Genomic DNA, 24,930 nt, shown 5'->3' with positions numbered 1-24,930 from the left:
ATTAGAAAATGTTAATACCTCTAACTTTAGTTGGCACTTACATTTGAAAGAAAGACAAATTATGAATTAAACAGAATCCATCGTAAAAGGGCTTTTTGCTAATTTTTTTTTAGAAAATGACTGAGACATAAGATTAATCATTTTACTTGGTTGTCACATTACTGACTGAGGACATGTTGGCACGTAAACATTTTAAAAAGACATTTTAAAGTATCCTTCATAATAGGATTTATGCTAACGACATATATGAAGAATAGATCAATTATTCAAGTATTTATTTAGCTTGGAATGCCATTCTGATAACTAAAATATTATAGCATCAAGATGGATTTGATTGACATATTTTTGTTGACTATGACCAAAGTTTAAGATTAATATTTCTTCCCTATGATACAAATCTGAATCACAGACACATACAAAATCCTAACTTTCAAGTGCCAAGGTATTCACTAATGCAAGGAAATGGCTAGAATTTATAGAAAGGAAGTTGGTTTTATTAAAAATATCAGTTATAGAAGTAGACACTACAAAACATTTTATGTGGACCTTTACAAAAGTATTCATTTCACCAAGTCTGGATTACTGGCAGTGTAAAACTCTCAAGATTAATTTTAAAGCTAAGAAATCAAAGGCACAGTATTAACAGGTTTAAAATGACTAACACTCATATGACATCAGGAAACACTCAAGTTTACAACTCCCTAGGAATTAATATTGTTGATAATTATGCATATTGGAGGTTATGAAAGAAAAATGTAGTAAACTAAAGAAGTTCCAAAATTAATGAAAAAGGACTTAGAATACATGATACTCCAGAATCATATTTATAGGCTCAAATTTGGGTCATTCAAGCCTTTAAATGTGTTTAACACATCTGATAATGCTATGCTAATATCCAGTATTTGTAAAAAGGAGGCAATCATTGCTTATCACAAGCAAAATACCCATTTTCCAATGGTGTCTGAAAATAGTAACAAATTCTAAACCAGAAGTAACAGAAGTTAGTCACAAGAGTGCAAAAATTCCCTGCAGAAGAATTTCACTAAACAATTACAAATGTGAGAAAACATTTTTAAAATTTTGATCACTATAAGAATAATCTCCTCCTTTGTACACACTTTGCACAATTGAAGATTTTTATTTGCTGCAGGAAACAGAATTGTAAATAACAGTGCATTTTTAGGCATAAATAAGTATTTATGTCTGGTTCCAGTATAGTCAGGTTAGTACATAAATACTTAAGAGTAATAGGCTGTTCACTTTAGTGGAAAAATCCAAGTTTCTCACATAACCATTCTTCAGTTAGGTCTTCAGTATTTCTTATTTCAAATACCTTAAAAGACAAAAGCTTAAGTTAAGATAATATCAAAATTTAGTTTCATTTTCTTAATATTATTCCTAATAATTTTCCTAATATAACATTCCTAATAATTTTCCTCTGTGAACAGCAAACTGGGCCTCTTTTGTAATGTTCAATTACTGATACTTTTATGTTTGGGAGAATTAATTTCAAATATTTACCAAGGTTAGAAAGGACTGGAAGAGGTACAAGTCAGGTAAAAATACCGTGTTTCCCCGATAATGAGACCTATCCCGAAAATAAGCCCTCCCCTTACTGTGCAAGATTCCTCTAAAATAAGCCCTCCCCCGAAAATAAGCCCTATTGAGATTGCTACTGTAGATTTGCTTATTGAATAAAGGTACATTTTTTTGTTCACATTTATCTGTTTATTAAAATTGCTGTCAATGTTCATTAAAATAAGCCCTCCCCTGAAAATAAGCCCTCTGGTGTTTTTCTGTCCAAAAAAATTAATAAGACAGTGTCTTATTATCGGGGAAACACGGTACATATACTGAGGGGCAGCTAGGTGGTGCAGTGAGTAAAGCGCCGGCCCCGGAGTCAGGAGGAGTAGAGTTGGGTTCCAGCCTCAGACACTTAACACCCACACAAAAAAACTAGCCCTGTAACCTTGGGCAAGTTACTTAACCTCAATTGCCCTCCAAAAGGCAAAAAAAAAAAAACCAAACAAACAACCAAACCCCAAAAAACATATAGTGAGCCTGAAAACTCAAATATTTCCAAAGAATAGGTCTGAAAACTATAGCCCAGGGCACTGAAGTTTCAGTTGACTTTTAAAAGACTAGAAGGTATTCAGTGGAAGTTACTGGGTTGTGGTATACTTTGATAGAGTGGATCAGAACACTGTTTACCCCTACCAAACCATCACAACTCTCAAAGTTTGTATGTTTCAAGAAATATTCCTCAGAATGTACAACAAATGGTCCTCCTGCCTTTCCCAGTTCTGGCAGACTAGAACTGTTTCAGATTTGGGTCAATTACCCATGGTTCACTAGCTGAGTCTACTCCACCCTTGATCAAAAAGACCCTCAGCATCAGAGATGCTGCTTCATGGTAAAAGGTAGAGGAAAAAAATGGCATAAATAACATTCATACAGGCTGATGGGTGGAAAATGATGGTAAGTCTGAAAACAAAGAAACAAAGCAGGGAGTTGGAAGGGAGCTGAAAAAGAGGAAGAGGTGGGAAAGATCACTGATACTATATTAAAAAATAAACTAAAATTTTTTTGATTAATCTATTTTTATTAATATAACATGAGGAATAAAAAAATTATCAACTAAAATTGGTATAGGAAGCCAAATAAGCTTGAGAAACAAGTAAATATTTTATTTTAGTCTTCAATAGGACCATAGGACAGTAAGTAGTTATTAAATCTTGTATCAGTCTCCTAGTATATGGAAAGTGGTATGTTTTTAAAAAATCATTAATAATCTCAGATATCCCAAGAATGTTCATCTTGGATTCTAAGAAAACATCTAGTTTGGGTACAGTTAACTGCATAGTAAGTAGCTTACTCAATGAACTGGGTTCATTCAAATAAATAATTTCCTGATCTTCTGTAATGACTTGACTTGACTAAGCATACTCTCAACAAACAAGTCATATATTAAAATGATACCTTGGTTAGTTCAGCTGTTTGAACTAGCTTATTCTTGCTCCCAGCATACATCATTTGTTGTTCAGGCTTACACCCTGCAGTTCAGAAAAGAGAGAAAGCAGGAAATATGAGAATTTAAGAAAGAAAAAGTGAAAAATTGTTTTCTGTATTTACATTTAATTTAGTTACATCAATTTAGAATTCTTTTGATACTGAGAAAAATACAATTAAATTCACACGTCCCATATTATGAAGTACTTATTAAAGCACACACATGAGATATCAAAGATACATATGGTTGTATAAAGAGAATGAATAATAATGAAGGACAGGCTGGTATCACTGGCACTCCTAAAGTGCCAAGAGACAAGTGCTGACATGATTTTTAGTGCTAAGGTTTATAAAGCCCTTTATCAACATCTTCATTTGTTCCTTACAGGCCTGTGAGGTTAGGTACTATAAACATCATTACCCCACCTTACAGATAAGGAAACTGAAACTCAGAGGGTGTGTGAGTTCTCCAAGGTCACAATGCAAGTTAAGCATCAGAGGTAGGATCCAAACTTAAGTCTTTTCTGACTCCAAGTTAAATGCTCTTTACACATTTGCTGCATCACTAGGAAGATCTCCTATTATTGGGTAGATAACCTGGTAAGATATCGGATAAGCCTTTTTTTTCCTATTCTTCAAATTCCTGGTTTAATATATATATATATAATATATATTTAATTTTGAGGGAAAAAAGTTCAAAAATGCAGGTTGCTTCACATGAATAACTCACAATATCAACTTTTTTTTTTTGGGGGGGGTGTCTGGGGTGGGGTGGTGAGGCAACTGGGATTAAGTTACTTGGCCAGGGTCATACAGCTAGTAAGTGTCAAGTGTCTGAAGCCACATCTAAACTCAGGTCCTCCTGAGTCTAGGGCTAGTACTCTATCAACTATGCCACCTAGCTACCCCATAATTATCAACTTTAGGAAATACTCTTTCAACTATGCCACCTAGCTACCCCACAATTATCAACTTTAGGAAACAAAGTCTGTTTAAAAGAAATATAAACAGGTGAAACAATCTGCAGACCACTAGAGAGAATACCCATGTCAATGAGATCTACAGAAGTACTAGAAATCAGACTACACAAGAGCATGCAAAAAATGCAATTAAATTATATTTAACACCATTCAAAGTAAACATAAGTAAAGCAGTCAAGTTGCAGACAACTGTTGCTTTGATTCACAATGCTCAAGCTGACAATAACACAAGATGATTCTGTCCTCTGGCTAGTGCATTATGAACAGCTGGACTTGTAGCAACTGTCTAAATTAGACTGACTGGACTATCCAGATGGATTGTAAAGGAACCTTACAGTTTGCAAGGTGCTATTAGGTGCTGTGAGAAACACAAAAAGTATAATAGTCTTCTCTTCTTAAGTGAGCTGGGGAAATGATTCGTTCCTTTAGAGATTTTATATGCACATAAACATAATGTAATCTAAGGACAGAGATCAGACTTGTGATTGCATTGGTATGGAGATCACCAGATAAGTAAAGTCTGTCTACTAATGCACCTTGGCACATCCCCTACAATTTAGTCTTATAGAGCATCAAGAGGTTAAACGACTTGCCCAGTGGTCAAACAGCCAGTATGTATGAGAGGCAGGGCTTCTGGCTCCAAGCCCAGTTTTCCACGTCCTGTACCATGCTGCCTCTACATACACCTTAGACTTTGGGAATGCAGACTCCAAAGAGTACAGAAGATCACATAGGATACCATGGACTAAAATTCTATAGGGGAAGTCAGTCTAGTAGGGAAAGGTGGCTCTAAAGAAGGAAATTCTGAAGACACTGCAACAATTCTGATGAGGAAGAAAAAGATATATATATATATATGTGCAGGAAATTCATCAACTGAATTAGATTTAAAAAATTTTTTAATTATGTTTAATTTTCAGCATTCACTTTCATAAGATTTTTAGTTCCAAATTTTCTCCCCATCTCTCCTCTCCCCTCAACCCAAGACAGCATGCATTCTGATTACCCCTTCCCCCAATCTGTCCTTCTGTCACCTTCCTCCCCTTCCCTTCTATTTAACTGTAGGGCAAAAAAAATTTCTATACCCCATTGTCTGTATATCTTACTTCCCAGTTGCATGTAAAAACAATTTTTAATATTCGTTTTTAAAACTTTGAGTTCCACATTCTCTCCCTTCCTCCTTCCTCACCTATCCTCACTGAGAAGGTAAGGAATTTGATGTAGGTTATACATCTTTAGTCATGCAAAACACTTCCCTAACAGTCATGTTGTGAAAGACTTAACTGTATTTCCCTCCATCCTATCCTGCCCCCCATTTATTCTATTCTCTCCTTTGACCCTGTCCCACTTCAAAAGTGTTTGCCTTCTTTTCTATCATCCTCCCATTTCTTATCCTCTTCCCCCCTCCTTTCCTGCAGGGTAAGAAAGATTTCCATACACAACTGAGTGTTTATGTTATTCCCTCCTTCAGCCAAATCTGATGGAGTAAGGTCACACGGCTAGTAAGTGTTAAGTGTCTGAGGTCAAATTTGAACTCAGGTCCTCCTGACTCCAGGGCCTGTGCTCTATTCACTGCACCACCTAGGTGCCCCTTCATTCTAATTTTTAAGGAATTGTTTTCTTCAGTGAGCTTTTGGGCCTACTTTTCCATTTGTCCAATTCTGCTTTTTAAAGCATTCTTCTCCTCATGGGCTTTTTGGCCCTCTTTTGCCATTTGGATTACTCTATTTTTTAAGGTGTTATTTTCTTCAGCATTTTTGGGGGGGTTTCCTTTAGCAAGCTGTTGATGCATTTTTCAAGATTTTCTTGCATGACTTCATTTCTCTACCCACTTTTTCTTCTACTTCTTACTTGATTTTCAAAATTCTTTTTGAGTTCTTCCATGGTCTGAGACCAATTCATCTTTTTCTTGGAGGTTTTGGATATAGGAGCCTTCACTTTGTTTTCTTCTTCTGAGTTTTTTTTTTTTATCTTCTTTGTCACCAAAGATTCTACAGTCTGACTCCCCGCCTCCCCCTCCCAACACAAACACTATTTGCTCATTTTCTCAGTCAATTACTTGACTTTTAACACTGTTAAGGCAGCCCTCTACTTCTAGAGGGGAGAGCACATTGTCCTAAGCTGCAGGGCTTTTGCACAGCTGTTTTCAGAGATATTTCTAGGGATCTGTAAATTTTTAGTTCTTCCAAGTTTGCATGATCAAAGGAGAGGTGTTTATTCCTCTCCTGGTCTGTGCTCTGGTTTGTGAGTGACAACAAGCACTCTTTTCTTCATTGAAACTGTGAGGAGGATTCCCTCTCTACCACCACCACAATCTCCTCCATGCCCCAGGACCAAACAAGGGCAAAGCAAGAGAATCCTGCTTCAGCACCAGCAGAGATCGCTGCAATCCTCCTCTGATCAGTTGCTCAATCTCCCCACCGTCTGTGGGCCAAGACCTCCAGAAGCAGCTAATGCCGATGGCAGCCACCATCACCACCCTGGGGCTGAACCTAGCTCCTCTCTCACTCAGGTCCAGAAAGACCTTTCCCACTAACCTATTTTGTCTTTAGTGTTTGTAGACTGAGATACCTGGGAACTGCTATGGCTGCCAGTGATTCAGTCCCCTGACGCCTACTCAGGTGGTTGCTGGGTCCTGGTCTGTGCCAGCACAGTCCACTCCTCTCTCAGCCTAGTGCAATAGACCTCCCCTGTTGTCCTTCCAGGTTGTCTTGGGGTAGAAATTTGTTTCACTCTGTCACTTTGTGGGTTCTGCTGCTCTAGAATTTTAGTCTTTTTTTTTGTTTTCTTTTGCAGGGGGGGAAGGCAGGGCAATTGGGGTTTAGTGACTTGCTCAAGGTCATATGGCTAATAAGTGTTATGGTCTGAGTTCTGATTTGAACTCAGGTCCCGCCTGACTCCAGAGCAGGTGCACCACCTAGCTGTGCATTGGATAATTTTTTTTTTAGTAGTTTTGATGACTGCTGCTTTATAATACAGATTAAAATCTGATATAGCTAGGTCACCTTCCCTAGCATTTCTTTTCATTAATGCCCTTGATATTCTGGACCTTTTGTTCTTCCAAATGAATCCAAATGAAACTATTTTTTCTAGGTCTATAAAGTAATTTTTAGTTAACTGATTGGTATGGCACTAAATACGTAACTTAATTTAGGTAAAATTCATTTTTATTATATTAGCTCAACCCAGCCATGAGCAATTGATGTTTTCCCACTTAGATCTGACTATTTGTGTGAAGTGTTTTGTAGTTGTGTTCATATAGGTCTTGGGTTTGTTTTGGCAGGTAGGTGCCCAAATATTTTATAATGTCTACAGTAACTTTAAATGGGATTTCTCTTTCTATCTCTTGCTGTTGAATTTCATTAGAAATATACAGGAATGTTGAGGATTTATGTGGGTTAATTTTACATCCTGCAACTTTGCCAAATTTATTTATTGTCTCAAGCAGTTTTTTACTTGATTCTCTAGGATTCTCTTAAGTATATGATCAAAACATCTGCAAAGAGTGATGGCTTAGTCTCTTCTTTGCCTAATTTGATTCCTTTTTCTTCTCTAATTGCCACTGCTAACATTTCTAGTACCAGAATGAACAAGAGGTGTGATAGTGGACATCTTTGTTTCACCCCTGATCTTATTGGAAATACTTCTAGCTTCTCCCCATTAAATACTTGCTGATGTCTTTAAATAGATGCTACCTATTATTTTAAGGAAGGCTCCATTTATTCCTATTCTTTCTAGTGTTTTTAATAGGAATGGATGTTGTATTTTGTCAAAAGCCTTTTCTGCATCTATTGAGATGATCATGTGGTTTCTGCTTTTATTGTTTATATGATCACTTATACTGATGGCTTTCCTAATATTAAACCATCCTTGCATTCCTGGAATAAATCCTACCTGATCAAAGTGTATTATTCTTGTGATAAGTTGCTGTGGTCTTTTTGCTAATAATTTATTTAATTTTTTTGCATCTATATTCATGAGGGAAATTGGTCTATGATTTTCTTTTTCCATTTTTTTTTTATCTCTTCCTGATTTAGGTATCAGTACCATGTTTGTGTCATGAAAAGAATTTGGTAGAACTCTTTTTTCACTATTTTTCCCAAATAGTTTGTAGAGTATTGGAATCAATTGTTCTTTAAATATTTGATAGAATTCGCTAATAAATCTGTCTGACCCTGGAGATTTTTTCCTAGGGAGTTCATTGATGGCTTGTTCAATTTCTTTCTCTGAGATGGGTTTATTTAAGCAGTTTACTTCCTCTTCAGTTAATCTGGGCAACTTACATTTTTGTAAATATTCATCCATTTCACTGATTGTCAAATTTATGTGCATATAATTTGGCAAAATGATTTCTAATTATTGTTTTAATTTCCTCTTCATTGGAGCTAGAGTTACTCTTTTCATTTTTGATACTCATAATTTGCTTTTCTTCTTTTTTTTCTCATATTGGCTAAGGGTCTACCAATTTTATTTTTTTCATAAAACCAGCTCTTAGTTTTATTTATTAATGCAATAGTTTTATTAATTTCAATTTTATTAATCTCTCCTTTGGTTTTCAGTATTTCTAATTTAGTATTTAATCGGGGATTTTCAATTTGTTCTTTTTCTAGCTTTTTCAATTGCATACCCAATTCATTGACCTCCCTTTTCTGTAATTTATTCACGTATGCACTCAGGGATATAAAACTTCCCCTTAGAACTGCGTCCCACAAATTTTGGTATGTTGTCTTATCGTTGTCATTCTCTGGAATGAAGTTACTGATTGTTTCTATTATTTCTTGTTTGACCCACTCATTCTTTAGGATTAAATTGTTTAGTTTCTAGTCTGTCTTTCCATGGCCCTTTATTGCATCATGATCTGAGAATGATGCATTTGATATTTCTGCCTTTCTGCACTGAATTGTGAGGATTTTATGTCCTAGTATATGGTCAATTTTTGTGTATGTGCCATGTATTGCTTAGAAGGTATATTCCTTTTTATCCCTACTCAGTTTTCTCCAGAGATCTATCATACCTATCCTCTCTAAAATCCTGTTCAACTCCTTATCTTGTGTCTTGTTTAATTTGAGGTTGGATTTATCAAGTTCAGAGAGGGGGAGATTAAAGTCCCCCACTAGGATAGTTTTGCTATCCATTTCTTCCTCTAATTCCCTTACCTTCTCCTCTAGGAATCTGGATGCTATACCACTTGGTGCATATATGTTAAGTAATGATATTGCTTCATTCTCGATGGTGCCTTTTAGCACGACATAGTTTCCTTTTTTATCTCTTTTAATTAGATCAATTTTTGCTTTATTTGAGATAAGGACTGCTACCCCTGCTTTTTTTTTTTTACATTAGTCCAAGTTAAACAGAGGACCCCAAATGGTTACATTATATAAGCTGTGAGGTTTTTAAACTTGTGACAAGGGACAGAAAGGAATTTTTCTACTCATCGCAAGGAAATCCTCACTTAAGCTTCAGTGAGCCATAAGCACTTAAAACCCATGAACCTTCAGCTGGTCGTCCTTAGCCAGTCCAATCTCAATGAGGAACTGGCATATATTCTTGCACTGGTCATCCTGTAGTTGAATTACTTCTCCATATTCTGGATACTCAATTACAGTATCATTGCAGGCAAATTTCTTGAATGCCTTCACTAGTTTCTTTTTATCGTAATCATCAGCAATCCCCTGGACAGCAGTGAGGGTCTTCCTGCCATTTCTCTTATATGTTGAATTCTTATATGGATATAATCCTCAGTCCCTGCAGGAAGCAGGTCATCACCCTTACTTGCTTCAGCAAAGGGGTTGAAAGAGTGGAGGTTCTGGTTAGCAGACATACAATACGATTCCTTTTCCTCAGTGGAAATGGCCTGCAGAAGGCGGTAGCAGGAGAAGGTGGGCGGGGGGACGGAGCATCGGGAAGCAAGGGGGCTCGAGGGGGAGGCTGCTGATTCCTTGGTGGCGGCTCAGTGACTGGGGCCTACTCCTGCTTTTTTTTACTTTAGCTGAGACATGATATATTTTACTCCAGCCTTTTACCTTTACCCTGGTTTGTATCCCTCTGTTTCAGATGTGTTTCTTGTAAACAGCATATTGTAGGATTATGTTTTTTAATCCATTCTGCTATCTGCCTCTGTTTTATGGGAGAGTTCATTCCATTCATGTTCACAATTATGATTACTATCTGTTTCTTTCCCTCCATCCTATACCTTCCCCTGTTTGTACTTATATTTTTTCTCCCCTTCTCCTACTTAAGAGTTTTCCTTTTGACCACCACCTCCCTCAGTATTCCCTTATCAGCCCTATTTTTTCCTCCCTTTCTCTCTTCTTCCCTCCCTTCTAACCACACCCCCCCTTTCATAGCCCTTTCCCCCTCCTATTGTAGGGGGATTTTTGTACTTAAAGTAGTATGTTATTTCTTCTTTGCACCAAGAGTGACAGGAACAAATCTCATGCAAAGCTCCTCTCTCTCTCTTCTTTCCCTCTATTATGATATGTTTTGTGTCTCTTCTCCATATTGTCCTATGCTTAACTGGTTGTGGTATTCCCTCCTTGCACCAGAATCAAGGAGGGAAAAGGTCACATAATACTCATCTCCTTCCCTTCTTTCCCTCTGCTATATTGTTTTTATGCCTCTTTGTGTGGTATAATTTACCCTTTTCCACTTCATTCTTTCCTCTTCTTCCATTCCAGTTCCTCTGTAGCCATTTGTAGGGTTTTTTTTAATCATAATTTTGTGTAATTTGTACTCATACCCTCTACTTGTCTATAAACAGTTTGCTCTTATTAAAAAACAGGGTGTTGTGTGTGTTTTCCTTGTTTACCTTTCTATGTCTCTCTTGCATCTTGAAACTGGAGGTTCAATTTTCCACTCAGCTCTGGCTTTTTCATCAGGAAGGTCTGGAAATCTGTTATATTGTTGAAGGACCATCTCCCTGCCTGGAAGAATATGTTCAGTTTCACTGGGAAGGTGACCCTTGGTTGTAACCCAAGCTCTTTTGCCTTGCGAAAAACTGTATTCCACTTCCTCCAATCTTTCATTGTAGAGGCTGCCAAATCCTGTGCGATCCTCACTTTGGTTCCTCGATATTTGAATTGTTTCTTTCTGGCCGCTTAAAGTATGTTCTCCTTTACCTGGTAGTTCTGGAGTTTGGCCACAACATTTTGCAGACTTTTCAATTTGGGATCTCTTTCAGGAGGTGTCCGGTGGATTCTCTCAATTTCTATTTTACCCTCAGGTTCTAGTATCTCAAGGCAGTTTTCCTTGATGAGCTCTTGGAGGATGTTGTCCAGGCTTGTTTTTTCATCATGATTTTGTGGTAGGCCTATGATTCTCAGATTATCTCTCTTGGATCTATTTTCCAGCTCAGTTATTTTTCCATTGAGATATTTTACCTCTTTTTCTAATTTTTCATTCTTGATGTTTTGTTTGACTAATTCTTGGTTCCTCATAGAGTTATTCGCTTCAATTTGGTTGATTCTAGTTTTTAGCGAATTATTTTCCTCAGTTAGTTTTTGGAGCTCCTTTTCCATATCACACATTTTTCTTTTTAAGGAGCTGTTTTCTTCATTGTAATGTTTTTCTAATTTTGCAATTTTTATTTTAAAAGAATTATTCATTTTATCTTCTATCTCTCTCATTTGGTTTTTCAAAGTTCCTTTTGAGCTCACCTAGGATGCTTGAGACCAGTTCCCTGTTGATATTTCAGCTGTGGGTATGGAGTCAACACTGTCTCCCTCTCACAATAGTAAGACTCCAGAGTCTTTGTCTTTGCAGTCTGCTTTCTACTCATTTTGAGGCAGGGCCCTAGTGACTCCCTTCCTCTAGGGTTCCCAAGCCATTACTGTTTAAGGTTTTGCCCTGGGGCAATAATTACTATGTTTTCAGGGTCAGAGGGGGGACAGGAGCAGCCTGGGTTCACTCTGTCATCCTGGTCCCTGGAGGTCCAGATAGGGGCTTTTTAAATTTCTGGGGTATGGATTGGTAGTCCCAGAAGTAGTTGCTGCCCCTGCCAGGAGCCCTACATTTGATTCTTACCCTGTTCTGTCCAGTCCCAGCCCTTTGTTGATAGGCCTGGCAAAGGCCCTTGAGGTTGGTGGGATGACTTGCCACCATGTTGATCAGGCCTCATCCTGGCCTGCCTCTGCGTGCCGCGCTGGCCTACCTCTATACCCCTAGAGTAATTTTTCACAGATGTTTGGGGGAATTTGGGGGAAAGCTCAAAGAAGGCTTTGCTTTCACTCTGCCATCTTGGCTCTGCCTCCACCACACTAAATTTTTAAAAGACGTACTGGTAACAGAAGATGAAAATAAACACTCTGCAGAATACTGATGTGCTAAATGAGGTAAGGGTGGTAGGGAAAGCTAGTGACAACAAAAAGAGGTTTTGTTTTGTATTTTTAGAAGCTATCCTGGGGTAAAGAAGATGAAAATCGGGGCGGCTAGGTGGTGCAATGAATAAAGTGCTGGCCCCAGAGTCAGGAGGACCCGAGCTGGGTTCCAGCCTCAGACTCTTAACACCCACACACAAAAACTAGCTGTGTAACCTTGGGCAAGTTACTTAACCCCAAATGTCCTCCAAAAAAAAAAAAAAGAGATGACTATCACTATTCAGGGCAGATGTGCTACTGATAACTGACTACTGAGAGAAGGCAGAGATGTTCATTCTTATTTTGTTTCTGCTCTCTCTGCCTAGAAGAATGACCTGTGGCCTGCAAAGAACTGAACAATGGCTAACAGGGAGCTGATACTGGACCTAAGTAAGGAGATAGTGATAGATCACTTATCTATTCTTAATGAATTCACAATGTCACCAATGAGCCATTTCAGTATTAATGATGTATTGTCAGCAACACTGATGTGTCAGTTGTGAATGATGCGCTAATTTCAGTGTTGGCTTAAAAATTATGGAGAATTGTAGAAGTACCACAGAAGTGCAGAAAAGATAAATATCTTGATTTTGAAAAAAAAGAGAGAAAGAGAACATGATATGGAAACTTCTACAAAAAGCATTATAGCTTCACCAAGAAGAGATCATGAGAAAATCCTGGAAAGACTTATACAAACTGATGCTGAGGAAAGTGAGCAGAACCAGGAGAACACTGTTCAAAGAAACACACACAGCAAAAGATGACTGATTTTGATAGACTTAGCCCTTCTGAAATTCAAGGACCTAAAACAATTCCAAAGGACTTATGATGGTAAATGCCATTTACATCCAGAGAAAGAACATGGAATTGGAATGCAGAGCGCAGCAGACTATTTTCTTTTTTTGTTTTTTCTTTCTCATAGTATCTCCCATTTGTTACAATTCTTCTATACAACATCACTAATGTGAAAACGTGTTCAGGAATGTATGTGTAGAGCCATATCATATTGCATGCCATCTTGGGGATGGAGGGGGAGAAAATTTAAAACTTACAGAAGTGAATTTTGAGAACTAAAAATAAATTAACTTAAAAAAAAAGATCATGCTAGGCTAACCTTGTTTTCTTTTTTTGTTGTTGAGTTTACTAAATTGTTATATATGAGCAATATAGTTTTCCTTGGTAGCAAAACATCTGATTGTTTCTCCATTTCTTGTGGGAAAGATGGAGGTGTGGCCCAGAAAAGATATAGTTAGATGTATTCAGAACTGGCTGAATAGTAGGGTCCCTAGAAGTATCTCTGAAAACAGCTGCACAAAACCCCTGAAACTTGGGACAGTGCACCCCTAACATGGAAGCAGAGTCCTATCTTAACAAAAAGTTAAAAAGTCAAGTAATAAGCTGGGAAAGTGAGCAAACAATGGAAAAAAAAAATCTCTGACTATGGAAAGATACTATGGTGATACGAAAGATCAGAACACTCACTTAGAAGACAATAACAAAGTCGAAGCTCCTACATCCAAAGCCTCCGAGAAAACTATGAATTGGTCTCAGGTTATGGAAGAGATCAAAAAGGATTCTGAAAATCAGGTAAGCGTAGTAGAGGAGAAAATATTGCAAGCAGTCAGAAACAATTCAAATACTGTGGAGCCACAATCAAGAAAATACAAAATTTAGCCATTTCTACATTAAAGGATCTTGTAATATGATATTTTAGAGTGCAATGGACATAGGATTACAACCAAGAATCACCTACCCAGTAAAACTGAGTATAAATCCATGAGGGGGAAAATGGACATTCAATGATAGAGGAATTTCAAGCTTTCTTGAGAAAACACCAGAGCTGAACAGAAAATGTGACTTTCAAGTAAAAGACTAAAAAAAAATAGAGTAATCACTAATGATTTGATGTCATTTTGGCAGGTCTCTAGGGAGTGAATGGGTGAATTAATGGAAAATCTTTTTTTTTTTTAAGGTTATACATGTGCGATCATGTTAAACCTATTTTCACTTACATCATGTTGTGAAAGAAACAGAACAAAAGGGAAAAGCCATGAAAAAAAAATTAAAATAGTTTGCTTCAATTTGCATTCAGACTCTATAGTTCTTTCTCCAGATGTGGATAGCAGAAAAATCATTTCTGATAAGCTTACTATTTGCTAAGCACTGGGGATAGAAACTCATAAAGTAAGACAATCCCTGCTTTTCAGAAGCTCACATTCTAGCTGAGGGAACACTGTGTATAGGAAGCTTCAGGAGCAGGGAAGATTGATGCTAAACTCTGCTCTATTTAACATTTTTATCAGTAACTTGGATAAAGGCATAGAATACACACAATAAATTTGTGAAAAACAGAAGTTTGGGATTTGCTGCTAGCAAAATGGATAAAAGGATGTTAACAGGCTAGGATACTGGATCAAATCTAGTAAAATGAAATTTAATAGTAATTTACATGGCAAAAAATTAATTTCACAACGTACAAGATGGTAAAGACATAATTAGCCAGCAATTTTTCTTGAAAAAGATCTGGGGGGGGGGGGCCCTTGAGAGAAATCTTGAAGTGGGGCTATGTAGAGCAAGGCCAAGAGATTCAGTCCCAATGGGGGGGCCAGAAAGGGAAGGCAGCTCCTAGACTATGAAAGAAAGAGTGGGTTCGGCGGGAGGAAGTGGTGAGGTGCCACACATGTGCACAGCCCCCAGAAGGCCTGTGGCTGGCTTATGGAGCCTGAGAAGGCTCAGGCATGGTGGCCACAGTGGAGACATCACGGGGCCGTGCCAGGACATGTTCTCCAAAATGGCCACGTACCTGATGGGTGAGATGACAGCCACCAGTGAAGATTATAAACTTTTGGAAAATATGAACAAACTGACTAGCTTGAAGTATCTAGAAATGAAAGATATTGCAGTAAACATAAGTAGAAACCTAAAGGACTTAAACCAGAAATATGCTGCCCTTCAGCCTTATCTGGATCAGATCACTTTAAATGAGGGGCAAGTAGCCGCTCTTGAGCAGGCAGCTTACAAGTTGGATGCATATTCAAAGAAACCAGAAGCAAAGTACAAGAAGCTAGAGAGGCGATGAAAGAATTCTTTAGCACAAAGACTTTAACTACAAGAATGTTTTTTAAGAAATATGTGGGATGGAACTTATCACTAGGCTTCAGTTTCCAAAAGGAAGCGGTGCTGCTAATCCAAGGAGAATCCCAGCCCCCACCTCTGGTTGGATGTATAACTCTGGCCACCCCCTCTGTTTTCCTCAGGGAACCTCATCTTAGCGTGTGCTTCCTTGTGTGCCCTGGACCAAGGCTCAGAAATCAGGATCAACCCTGTCTGGAGCAGACACAGATGAGAGAGGCTCTCGGCTCCCTGGCTCCTCCCTTGCCCCCCACCCCCCTCATAACCTGTTCTTCAGCTTAAATAATAAATGCCAACGTATGAAAAAAAAAAAAGAAAAAGATCTAAGGATTCCCATGAACTATAAAGTTGAATATCAGTCAACACTGTGATATGGCAGCCAAAAGGGATAGTGTAATTGATCATAAGCTTAATTAAGAGAAACATAACTTCCAGTAATAAAATGAAACTCCCTCTGTACTCAGATCACAATGACAGGGCTGTGTTGTTTTGGATACTGCATTTCTAGAAAGATGACTGATAATCTGAAGAACTAGAAGAAGGAAACTGCAATGGTAAAAAGGGCCTTAAGTTCATGCCAAGAAGATGAAGTAAAACAAGTGGGGCAGTTTAGTCTAGGGAAAACGCAAGAGGGACATAGAGCTGTCTTCAAATATTTGAAGGACTATCATGTAAAAGAGAAATCAGACTAATTCTGTTTGGGCGAAGAGGTCAGGAACTAAGAACAATGGGTAGAAGATGCAAAGATATTATTTAAGGTTTGACACTGACAAAAATGTCCTAACAATTTGAACTATCCAAAAGTGACATGGCTGCTGTGTCAGCCAGCAGATTCCTCTTCACTGGAAGTCTTTTAGTTAATAGCTAGATGACTATTTGGCAGGTATGGTTTTCTTTTATTTTCTTTGGTAAATTTTTTATTCATTTTAAACTTAAATACAAAATGAGAAAAGAGGAGAAAAAAACATTTCCATGTACACAGCAGAATATAGAAGAGGATTCAATACAAAACAATATATTTCCATTTAAAGAAAACCTATATAACACTAAACACATACACACACATATACATACACATACACAGTTATTTATAAACACACTCATCTAGGCTCATATACATATATGTAAAACCATACTATGCATATTTCTACTTGTCATCTCTTTCTCTGGAATTAGACAGCAACTTCCTTCATTGATCTGAATCTTTCCAGGTTTTTCTATATCAACCAGCTCATTATTTCCTATATCACAGAAGTACTCCAACACAATCACATCCTGTCTGAGAGACTGTCTATGAAAGTTTCTTCCCAATTTTCTGTATTGAAAGTGTAACGGAAATGGGAATTTTCGCTGACCCTTAATAGGCCTAGGGGGAATTTGAAGACCTTCCCTGTTTTGAAAGTAAACTCTGCCCCCTAACAGGCTGAATCTAATCACATGGAGCCTATCGTAGGAAGAGTTTGCTGAAGGGTAGAGCAGAACCACAGGAAGATGGGAGTCAGAGCTAGAGAGACAGTGAGAGAGAGAGGAGTTCAGGCAAGGAGATAGAGAGATTAGTGAGTAAATATTGATCTTATATTGGTTTGTGGGAAGGCTAAAGGATGATGTGCTTCTCTATACTGTTATGGTTTATTAGCTTCTTTGCTACCGTGATGGAATTGGCTTACTGGTTTTGGGATTCAGTTTTCTCATGTCTAAATAAATGCTTCAGTTCTGTTCTCTATATGGAGAGTTTGTTATATTATGTGATCGAACATCATGCGATATTTGTAGTCATGGTCGTTATTGTAATTGTGGGCACTGTATTTAGCATCACAAACTGGATTTCGAAATATCAGACCTCTAGTTGGAGGAAGAAGGGATTTAGAAGAAATGTCTATCCCAGGATGGGAGGATTTGCCTTATGCTTCACTAGCAAGGGAGTGGTCTAAAAGTACAAGGCTCTGTGAAAACTGAGAACGGAGGCTACAGCAGGGAGAACCCAGAGATTCAGAAACATGTTTTCAAAGAAAACCAATAAAACCTGGGAGAGAGTTGGAGGTAGTGAGTAGAAGAGGCTGGGTTTTACTAACAGGTTTACTGTATTGTGTGTAAAAGCAGAGACAAGCTGTTACAGGAGTTGGCTAAGTGCCAAAATTCAAGCCCTCCTTTAGAAGAACAAGCTGAGTCTTGGTGGCAGAAGAGAGCAGTGGAGAGTCTCTGGTAGAAGAGAGGGCTGTTGTGAATTTGGCTCAGAAAAAGAAGAAAAAAAGTAACAGCAAAGTTCATACAGCTTTGGTAGAATCTGAGCCTAGTTACTATGACAACTCCCATGAAAGTGTATGTGTTGTACAAAATGATGCATTGTTTCATGACCAAGCATTTACAGGGGCAGAGGGTTGCCCCATACCGAGAAGAAGGCAGGAGGATCAGGGAGGACAGGCAGTGTTCAAGGAGATAATTGAGGATTTCACTCAACAGATTATTGATACTTTGAGCAGATTCACCCAGAGGACAGGAGAATCCTTATTGTCTTGGATGGTAAGAATAAGTGATGAAGGAGCTGGAGGGGTAGTGATAGATACTGTGGACTGCTTGAAATGTATAAGTATTTGTCAGAATCTTTTTGTCCAGCAAGCTTTTAGAGATTTTCATTTGATAGGAGGTAACAATACGAACAATCTGTTAGCTTTAGCTGATGCTGGATGCAATAGAATGTATCCCACTGTGGCCTAGTAGAGATAGACCCTGGTACGCACTTAGAGACTGCATGAGAAAGTTGAAAGAAGAAATAATGAAAACTGCCATCATGGTTGGAGATGCAGATGTGTATTATGATATCCCCTTAGAATCCTCATAAAAATATCATAGTGAAGACAGCTTCTCCTGCTTATAAGCACCTACTTCTGACTCTACTAATTGGTGAAATAGGGTATGCTCTTTCAGAGGTGCTGGATAAGATTTCACAGCTAAGTGACTTAGGAGAATGGGAAAATGAGAGAAGTGTAAATGGCCAGAGGATTCAAAATTAGAACAGATTGATAAGAAGAGAATTGTTTACTTTAATTGTTTAATTGTTATATTGAGAGCAGAGGTACATTTTAGAAAAATTAATAATATTCCAACAAATTAACTATACAAAATGTATTGAGAAAATGGGCTTGATGTTAGATGGAATACAAAAGTGAGAACTGACCCTACAGATTTTCCTGAACCATTGAATACAAGTTTGTCACACCTTTACGGAGACTCAGATTAAAGAAAGTGCTGGGATAGGTGGAAGTGGTCAATGTGGTGAACTCTGGCAGTGTATCAAGCCATTGGAATAGAGGAGGACAGTGTCATATATTCTACTGTGAAAGAGGCTATGATAGTGAGTCCATGGACTCCAGAGGTATGGCTGACCCTATATTTGTCTCTTTGTCTGTTGAACTTGTTTTCGAGATTTGTTTCCTGCAGGCCTGGTACCCTCCACCTGCAAATGCCTGATTGCTTAAGCTGTATGTCACCCCCTATCCATGACTGTGATGTGTCACCTCCTGGACCTAGTTAGTGTCAACCAAGCTCCAGATGCCAGCTAACAAACTGACCTCTCAAACGGGACCTCTTGGGGCAGGAACCGCTCCATGTCAAATTCAACTTGAAGCAGCTTTGGAGAAGAGACCTTCACCCCTTGCCCCAAGATTTTGAGCCCCATTTGTTCAAGGGGGGAAGGATGGGGAAAGGATGGGTTCTGTCCTCTATATGGAGAGTTTGTTCTATTTTGCAATCGAATATCATACAATATTTATAGTCACAGTCTTTATCAAAATCATGGGCGCTGTAAATACTGCACTGGCACTATACCTACCCATGAACAATATATATTACCCCAATTATTTAAATCTGACTTTATTTGTATAAAAAGTGTTTTATGTTTATGTTCATGTAGTTCCTGTGTCTTTTTTGGCATGTATGCTCTCAGATATTTTATACTATCTGGTTATTTTAAATGGTCCAAAACAATATTAAATAATATTGGTGACACACAACATAATTTCCCTATTGTTCTTTGTTAGTTAAATATATTTTAACTTCAACTTTGTCTGAGATCATGATTACTATCCCTGAATATTTTTACATAATAAATTCTACAGCACTTTATCTTTGTGTATATCTCTCATTTCTATTGCATTTCCTGAAAGAAAAATATTGTTGAATTCAAATTTTTAGTTTGCTGTTTCCCTTTTATGAGTAAATTCATTCCATTCAAATTCTGAGCTACAATTACTTGTTGTGTATTTCCCTCCTTCCTATGTTACCTATCCTTCTCACCCCATTTATCCTATCCTTCCTCACTGCTCTGCTTTACTTTTACTCGATACTTTGCCTTCCTATTCCTTAACCTACCCACCCTTCTAAGAGTCCCTCCCTTTTGCTGACTGTCTCCCTGCTCCCCCTCCCCCCCAAATATATTTCTTTAATTTACCTTGAGCAGTGTACACGATACATGGCAAGTAGTAGTATTAGTAGAAAAACATTATGAGTTGTCCTAATCATTAGGGAAGGTGAAAGAAAAATATAATAGCAACTAAAATGTAGATAAACTAACCAAATTAACAGGAAATAAATGACAAAACAAAATCATTAGCTCTTTTTATTACTAATTTGCCAACAGTGTATCTTGTAAAATTTATTTTAAATTACGGTTATATAATTTTAAATTGAATTGCAAAGGAAAAAATACAATCCAGAATCTGCTTTGAATAAAAATAACTATTTCATTTTTGTAACAATTGGTTCATTTTTTAAAACCTCAAAAGTAATTAAATGTAACATTTTAACCACTATATTTATGTAGTATACACACTTCCCTTAAAAGAAACTTTAGTAGCAAAAACAAAATACTTTCAAAAACCAATATATGAATTTGAAGAACATAAATGTTTTCATCAAATTTCAATTTACTGTATAAAATACACTCAAAAAAACTTACCAATAATATTTCTATAACTGTTCCACCTACAAATTACAATAAATGGACAGATTCCTCAGGATTTCAGGTTGAGTGGGAAAAAAACTAATTCAGTATTTTGAAAGGTGATGCCTGCAAAATAGTTGTCCATTATTTATTCCCTCTAGCCCCAGAGATCAAAAATTATTCTGAACTCAAGTAGGCCATGACATGAAAGAGCACATTTGTAGATTGACTGGCCAATCTCTGAATTAGCAGACTAAATTTACTATATATGGAAAAAAGTCTTGAGAAATTATTTTTGATTATCTTTTTATTTTTTTATTGTATACATTATTTTAAAAAATAAATAAATAAAAATAAATTATTAAAAAAAACCTGAATCTGAGAATAAAATTAAAATTTATAGTAACTGATCTGGAACTCAAGAGAAAAACTTCTTAACTCATATAATTTTAACAATTAAAAAAATAAAAGTGGAGTTTAAAGTTCAAATTTTTCTACTTGGGAAGTCCCAAATTCTACAGTATATGTCTCATCTAGCACTCATGCTGTTCACAAAGTCTATGTCATGGGACTACTACATGATATTTTTCATTAATAATTCCCTTGGATGAAGTCCACTATAGGCTGCGCTTAAAGAAAACTGTCTTGTGCAGGGATACTCATGTTTATATCAAATACACAACATGACTAATTTAGCATGTTTCATGTTCTAGTATATCATTCAACATAATTCACCTTTACTAGGATGTATTTATTTATTTATATACATAAATTATATGAGAATCATACTTACCAATCGGACTAGAGAAAATAAAACACAGAGGGTATGAAACTCTTCCATCATCATGCTGATATTTATAACTATATACAATGAAGGTTTTTCTTAAGTTAAGGAAATGGAAAAACATATTTTAGTAATTGAGTAAGAATGTTTTAAAAAAGAACACTAGGGGGCTAGGTGTCGCAGTAAGTAAAGTGCTGGCCCCGGAGTCAGGAGGACCTGAGTTCGGTTCCAGCCTCAGACACTTAACACCCACACACACAAAAAAACTAGCTGTGTAACCTTGGGCAAGTTACTTGACCCCAATTGCCCTCCAAAAATAAATAAATAAATAAGAACACTAGATTAGAAAAATTGGCTTCTTCTTCAGTCAATTTAAACTAGGCTCCTTTCCTACATCATTTTACATTCTTCCATATTATAAAATAGTAACTAAAAAAACTGAATATTATGAAATAAAATATAATACAATATAAATTTACAATAATATAGATTTTAAAAGCACAGAGTGAGCAAAAAATATATATGTATACATATAATAATTATTTGTTCCCTGAGGAAAAATAAATAATTTTAAAAAGCAAAAATAAAAAGGATATCGAGGTTGTCGTTCAGGAAGTTCCTCTTTAAGCTCATCAGGTGAAATACCCTGTCAATTTAATAAAAAGCAATATTCAAGAATGTTCTTGAACATAAGCAATTAGCATAATAAAATGCAATAGTATTACTGAATAGACTTACAACCTTATGAGTGAAGCAAAACTTGACTAAAGTGACCATCTACAGTAGGAACTAATAATTTCTAAGTTAGCAAAGAAATCTATTCTAATCTCATGTATGCCATTCTAACCAACTATCTATTCTATGTAGCCAACCACCTATTCTAACCTCAACTATGCTGACTAAATGACAGGCTGATATAAACAGAACTATAAACTTTGCTAGGTCTTCAACTTCCAAGGACCCCATTTCTGAGTGAATGAATGAGCATTCTTTCTTCTCCAAATAAATTTCATTTGTTTCTTCTGAAGGAGAAAAAAAAGTTAATTTATTTTCACTTCACTAAGTTGAATTTTTTTTAAAAAAGCTAAATCAGAATGAAGCTTTAATTCATTCTCTAAACTAAGTTGCATAAAGGGTAATAAAGTTTTGGCCTTGGAGACAAGAAGACCCAACTGAGTTTAATCTGGCATCTGAGAAATTCTAGATTTATAACTCTGTCACTTAACCTGATTATACTAGGCAACTCTCTAGATGCTAAGTGGCTGAGAAGATGGTGACTTGGATTGGTAGAGAGTTTGCCAGAGTTTACCAACAAAATCCCAGGCACAATCCCTATCTGTAATTTATATAAAGTCAATTTATATTGGCTGAGCAACAACTCAGCAAAAATTTATTTTAAGGGCTTGTCACACCTCATTTGATAAAAGGAACTCTTCGATGATTATATTTCTTTGATGGGATTTCCTCAACACTTAAAATAAGATGATTAACTTTACTTAGCACAACAATGTAATTATTATAGATTTTTTCATCTAGTGACCACACATTTGAAAGAGATAACTTAAATTTTACATGGGAAATTACATATAAAAAAGATAGCACTTTTCATATGATAATATGAATGAACTATAAAGAAAGACTATCTTTAGTTGATTTGACAAACCTCATGCTCTTCATCCAGGACTACCAGCCGTTTATCCTTGTCAATCTTCACTATAATAAAAAGAAAATATACATGAATTTGTGCACATCTAACGTGAATTTAATATTCCCACCCCTTGGACCTATTTTTTAGTATCTAAAATGGTAACTGATCAAGAAACATGAGTGAAACTCACTGACGACTTATTAGTCTAATATTTATTCTTTGGGATAGTTATATTTTTATTTAGTCAACCTTTGAAAGCAAGATTCTCACAGATGATCAAGTTTGTTGACTGTACCTGTAGTGGGGTTACTTTATGAAGCAGCAGTATTTAATCTGCTTATTTAGAATATTGCTGTTTCAGCTACCTCTATATAATTTACAAAGAAGTCTTTTAAAGTCCAAATACTTAATTCCCTACCCTAATCCCAGGAAGATCTGAAAAGGGTCAAACTTTGCACGACAAAGAATGATCTATAGTGAACATGGAATGAATGAGCTGTAGACAAAAACTGACCAATACAGAAAGAAAAGTGGATAATATGGAGAAAAAGGATAGCTTACTAGGTCTTCCTGGGTCAGGACATTAATGCTACCTCTTTATTTTATTTGAAGTGAATTCCCCCAAGCATCAGCTATCTGACCAACATACCTTCCAAATTCAAATACACATGATTTTTAAAATACCCTGTTTACCTCTTTTGGTGCAAGCAAGTATTAAGGTTCTTGTTAAGTTAAAGAAATGAGAGGAAAACCTACTATTTTATTTGAGCAAATGACATTATGTCATGCCTTTATTTTATCTGAAGTAAATTACCTCTGGAAATTGTTTGCTAATATTATAGCAAATCTTCAAACAGATATTATGGATCAAAAAGATTTAGAATAGCCTCCTTTCTGGGTTAAAAAATTGAATACAACAATAAAATGTATGGTTTAATTTTTTGCAACTGTATGCTTAGACTGATTTGAACTTTTAATTTGTAACATAAGTATAGTTGCAAAGTTATCACTACTAATTTGCTTTAGTTTGTCACATGCATTTTAGTTAAGAAGCAGACTACCAAATTTACATTCCCCTCCCTCCTCAACTTCATGTTTTCCCATCATTACCAAATAGTACAATTTCAGACTCTCATATTGCCCATGAAGAAGAATCTTGAAAGTCAAATTCACTGTTTATGAGAAATGGGGAAGGCAAGGCACAAAGTCTTCCCATCTTTTGGTAGATTTAGGAAAAAGTGTTATTTACTGTTAAACAGTAGCTTACTACTTCTGAAAACAGTAGAAATGTTGAATACTTCAAGAGTTTCCAAATATTACTATATCTAAATAAAGCTAGACCACATCTCCTTTGCCCTTAGAGAAAAACCATTTTCAAGTATTTGAGATATACATATATTTTTAATATTATAGTATTTAAGCCTTGAGTAGAAGGGTAGCCAAAAGCCACTTGGAATGAACACAAACTAGTTTTTACGAGGATTTGCCACAATTGTGGGCTATTGTTATTCCTGTTTTGTGACTTTTAGCTATTGCTTCTGTGTGAAAAGTAAAATAAAAAGAAAAAAATTGGGGAAGGGAAATTACTTTAGAAAAATTTGCTACATGACCTGTGGCTTTCAGTAAATGATTAAACAAGTATAAGACTATAACTTTGCTGACAATAGTTGAGCTTACTTATAATAGCAGCATTGTTAGTTTCTTTGCGAAAACGAAACTTTCTCAGTTTCTCCACTAGATCTTCAGCAACATCACAAACCACCAGAGATTCACTCTGGGAAAAAAAACACACACACACAAATGAAATAGTTTCAATATGTAATTTTCAAAAATCATACATGTAAATAAGCAATCTTTACATGGCTAGACATTAGCAGTAAATGAATACAAATGCCAAATGTACAGAAGTGAAATAACTGAAGAGTAGTTTTTACCCATTAATAATTTTAACGATCTTACTAACTCATTCACGCAAACGTTTTTGTTTTCCTACTTGCTAAGGTAAACTGCATAGAGATGGAGAGAATTATTCCATTCTCCTTGCCCTGATCAAGGCAGATGACATATATATATAGGATGTTTTC

General features: G+C 36.5%; 2 protein-coding genes and 1 pseudogene across 2 annotated transcripts in view; 1 reads left to right on the top strand and 2 right to left on the bottom strand.

Moving 5' to 3' along the window:
* Positions 1 to 472: 472 nt before the first annotated feature.
* GMFB (glia maturation factor beta) overlaps positions 473 to 24,930 on the bottom strand; it is a 40,525-nt gene continuing 16,067 nt past the window's right edge. The window contains exons 2-7 of the mRNA XM_069091955.1: positions 24,524 to 24,620; positions 22,862 to 22,911; positions 21,795 to 21,844; positions 21,208 to 21,290; positions 2,980 to 3,053; positions 473 to 1,333 (exon numbers count right to left, since the gene is read on the bottom strand). Of these exons, the coding sequence (XP_068948056.1) occupies positions 1,262 to 1,333; positions 2,980 to 3,053; positions 21,208 to 21,290; positions 21,795 to 21,844; positions 22,862 to 22,911; positions 24,524 to 24,620 (426 nt within the window). The 3' untranslated portion in view covers positions 473 to 1,261. The remainder of the gene's footprint in view (positions 1,334 to 2,979; positions 3,054 to 21,207; positions 21,291 to 21,794; positions 21,845 to 22,861; positions 22,912 to 24,523; positions 24,621 to 24,930) is intronic.
* Positions 6,014 to 9,817, bottom strand: LOC138164278 (eukaryotic translation initiation factor 1 pseudogene; annotated as a pseudogene).
* Positions 14,976 to 19,486, top strand: LOC138164276 (biogenesis of lysosome-related organelles complex 1 subunit 2-like). The gene has a single exon (XM_069091954.1). The coding sequence runs from the start codon at positions 14,976 to 14,978 to the stop codon at positions 15,420 to 15,422; it is 447 nt and encodes a 148-aa protein (XP_068948055.1). The 3' UTR covers positions 15,423 to 19,486.

Source organism: Petaurus breviceps, unplaced genomic scaffold (genome assembly GCF_028583685.1).
Source record: "Petaurus breviceps papuanus isolate PSGF00001 unplaced genomic scaffold, PetGlider_PUasm1.0 189, whole genome shotgun sequence".
NCBI lineage: Eukaryota > Metazoa > Chordata > Mammalia > Diprotodontia > Petauridae > Petaurus > Petaurus breviceps.
Note: the sequence above shows the minus strand (reverse complement) of the source record. Positions and strands in the feature narration are given on the sequence as shown.

Coding starts and splice junctions, on each gene's coding strand:
- LOC138164276 (XM_069091954.1), top strand. CDS start 14,976: ATGAAAGAAAGAGTGGGTTCGGCGGGAGGAAGTGGTGAGGTGCCACAC.